Genomic DNA, 2,652 nt, shown 5'->3' with positions numbered 1-2,652 from the left:
GTGATTCTGCATTTATCTTCATAGGTCTTTTTTTTGTTTTGGACACATGCAAGTCGTAAGATGTGACTACAATGCCCTGCAGTCAGCTTTTTTGTTTTTACAGGATGTGATAAGAGTTACCCAAGGTTTTTCTGGGAGTCTGAGGGCAGGGAGGTCTAACAGCGGTCTTAGAGGAGGGCTGCCAAAGGTACCTGAGTCTCCAAAGGAGTTTAACTGCTCAGAGGAGATAAAACTTCTTCCTAGCAGAACTGGAAAGGTACAAAGAAGCCTTGGGCTTGGCCAGACAACTCCCAACCATGCAACCTTGTTTCTGACACCTTCCGCTGATAGACAAAATTGCGCTTTCTTCCCCATACTGTTTAATACTCAATCAAAAATGGCAATAGATTCAAACTTTTACTGAAAATGTTTTAAGCAAGTGTCACTGCATTACAGGCTGTTCCCTGGATTTTAGGGCAAAGTTGAAAAACAAGTGAAGCCTCAGCTTATTTTGTCTCCTTTTTATTTTCACTTTTATACAAAAAAAAGTCTGACATAGTCACATCAATGAGAACAAGCTGTGCTGTGCACTCTTACAACAACAATCATATAAGGATTTAAAATATATTGTTTTATTGTTTGCAATAGCAATGTTAGTTTGTTTTTCCTTCTTAAATATCACCAACACCAAACTGCTGAGCTTGAAATTCTTGAAAGTCCTCTGGGATGGTGTCTGAAAACAGCAAAATATGCAAAAACTTAGTCTTTCCAGAAAAAATCAAGGAGCACTTAAATTGATCAGCCACTTTCTCTTTTGGTAACATGCCTTCTGTTTTGTTTACACATTAAGAACGAGCAGGGAGTGTTTTCAGTTTTCACTGTACACCACTGAAAAGCACAGAGAGGTTAACAAGACAGTGTTACAGTGCCAGCCCATGATGGAGTACTATCAGTGTGCAAATTACACTTCCACCCAAAAACTATGGCTTCTACTCTTATATTTTTACTAAGAAACGCTGACCAGAAAGGCAGAACAAGTTGTTGTCTTGCTCTGCACCCCAGACATTTTTGTAGCATCAGCGTCTCTATTTCTCATGTATTCTAATTCAACTTCCCTATGATAGTTTCCCATGCCACAAGAAGGGACAGAAACCCAAGAGCCAATAGCAACTGGTAGAAAAACCTCAGGATTAGCGAAGGGAGCTGAAGATTTGTCAGTGTCGTAAGAGCAAAAACAGTTCTGTGTGAAGTGTGGAGTTTGCACTGTGCCTTTGTCAGATCCCAGAACATTTTATCTGGAAAGCCACAGAAGTAACCAGCTTTCTGGGAAAGTACACACTGTTTGAGACTCTTATCAAGTAAGATTTAGTTGTAAGCACCACTGTCTAGAAGTTCCACTGTTTAACATGACCTCCACATGCCAGTCTAGGTGTACTGAGTGCCCAAGAACCAGAGTCCACCAACAGAACATGCCACAGAGTCAGGGTCTGACTGTGCAGCATATGTGTCCGCTGCAGACCTGGGCTTGGATCCACAGAAAGCAGACAAGGAAACCACTTCAACTTGTCTGGTAAATCACTGTCTGAAGGCTGCCTTAGGCAGGAGTTGATGCTGAGAGGAGGGGGCAGCCCCTCGAACCCCATTTCAAGCCAGCTGAGCTGCTGCCAGGCCAGAAACACCCTGACGTGATCAGCTTCTGAGAGACCAAGGTTTGAGTTGCTCCATACACTGGAGATCAGGGCTAAGCTGCAAGGCCCTCACCCCAAGAGGAGCAAGCCAGTGCACTCTCACAGAGTCTGAGAGGGATTCCTCTATGGGAGGAAGGCAATCTCATGATCTTGCTCTCCCACAGAGGAGCAACGTGCAAGTACACGATGTCTGATCCCACTGACTCTCCAGATGTACTTCACCATGTATTCAGAGCTTGAGGCATCCTAAATACATGATGGTCTCAGTATATGGTGTGTGTACAGCTCTCACAGTTGGCTGAGAGCTAATTCTCTGATGACAGCTATACTACTTATTTGGCACAATCTCTGCTGCGGAGTGACTGCTCTGGGAGGAGCAGCTGCGAGGTGTTAGTTCCTGTCTGGCTGGGCTACAATGTGCTGCTGGTGTCAGGGGAGGCATTTCACAGCTGTGAGCAACTTGTAAATGAAAAGCAAAGGAAAGGAGGCAAAATGGCTTAATCCAGCAGCCACACTACTGGTTCTTCATGGTCACTTGCTAGTCGTTAGCTAAAATGACATAAAAGCAACATTACCATTGCAGCGATATTTCAGGTTGGACCAAATAATGTTTTCCTGAGAGAAGCAGAAAACTCCAAGCCGTCCTCCACGCATCGTGGTGTCTATTGTTACACCAGAGTCTGCCACTAGGTCAGAGCCTTCATAAAATCTTGCCCTTAATGAAAGCAAACAGCAGATCTATTAGGTCTTTTCCAAGGCTGCAAAATTCATAAAAGTAATTTTACTATCCACAGTGACTCTAGTCTTAGACGTGCTATCCTCCCATCTGGCCCAGGGGGAAAAAAACCAGCTAAGATAGCTCCTCTGCAGGCTGGGAACTAGAGTGATGCCACACATTGGCAAGAGCATGGCAGGGGGGGGTGTTTTGGTCACTGTGGGGTTTTTAATGCATCCTACAAAAGGCTTAGTATGTTTTTTTCCTGCT

The 2,652-nt window shown here is 44.1% G+C and overlaps 1 protein-coding gene across 1 annotated transcript in view; it reads right to left on the bottom strand.

The window, feature by feature from the left end:
• Nucleotides 1–488: 488 nt before the first annotated feature.
• Nucleotides 489–2,652, bottom strand: part of THBS4 (thrombospondin 4) — a 33,856-nt gene continuing 31,692 nt past the window's right edge. Inside the window, exons 22-23 of the mRNA XM_010189647.1 lie at nucleotides 2,243–2,382; nucleotides 489–712 (exon numbers count right to left, since the gene is read on the bottom strand). Coding sequence (XP_010187949.1) covers nucleotides 651–712; nucleotides 2,243–2,382 — 202 coding nt within the window. The 3' untranslated portion in view covers nucleotides 489–650. The remainder of the gene's footprint in view (nucleotides 713–2,242; nucleotides 2,383–2,652) is intronic.

This window comes from Mesitornis unicolor, unplaced genomic scaffold, assembly GCF_000695765.1.
Source record: "Mesitornis unicolor isolate BGI_N332 unplaced genomic scaffold, ASM69576v1 scaffold23558, whole genome shotgun sequence".
Taxonomy (NCBI): Eukaryota; Metazoa; Chordata; class Aves; order Mesitornithiformes; family Mesitornithidae; genus Mesitornis; species Mesitornis unicolor.
Note: the sequence above shows the minus strand (reverse complement) of the source record. Positions and strands in the feature narration are given on the sequence as shown.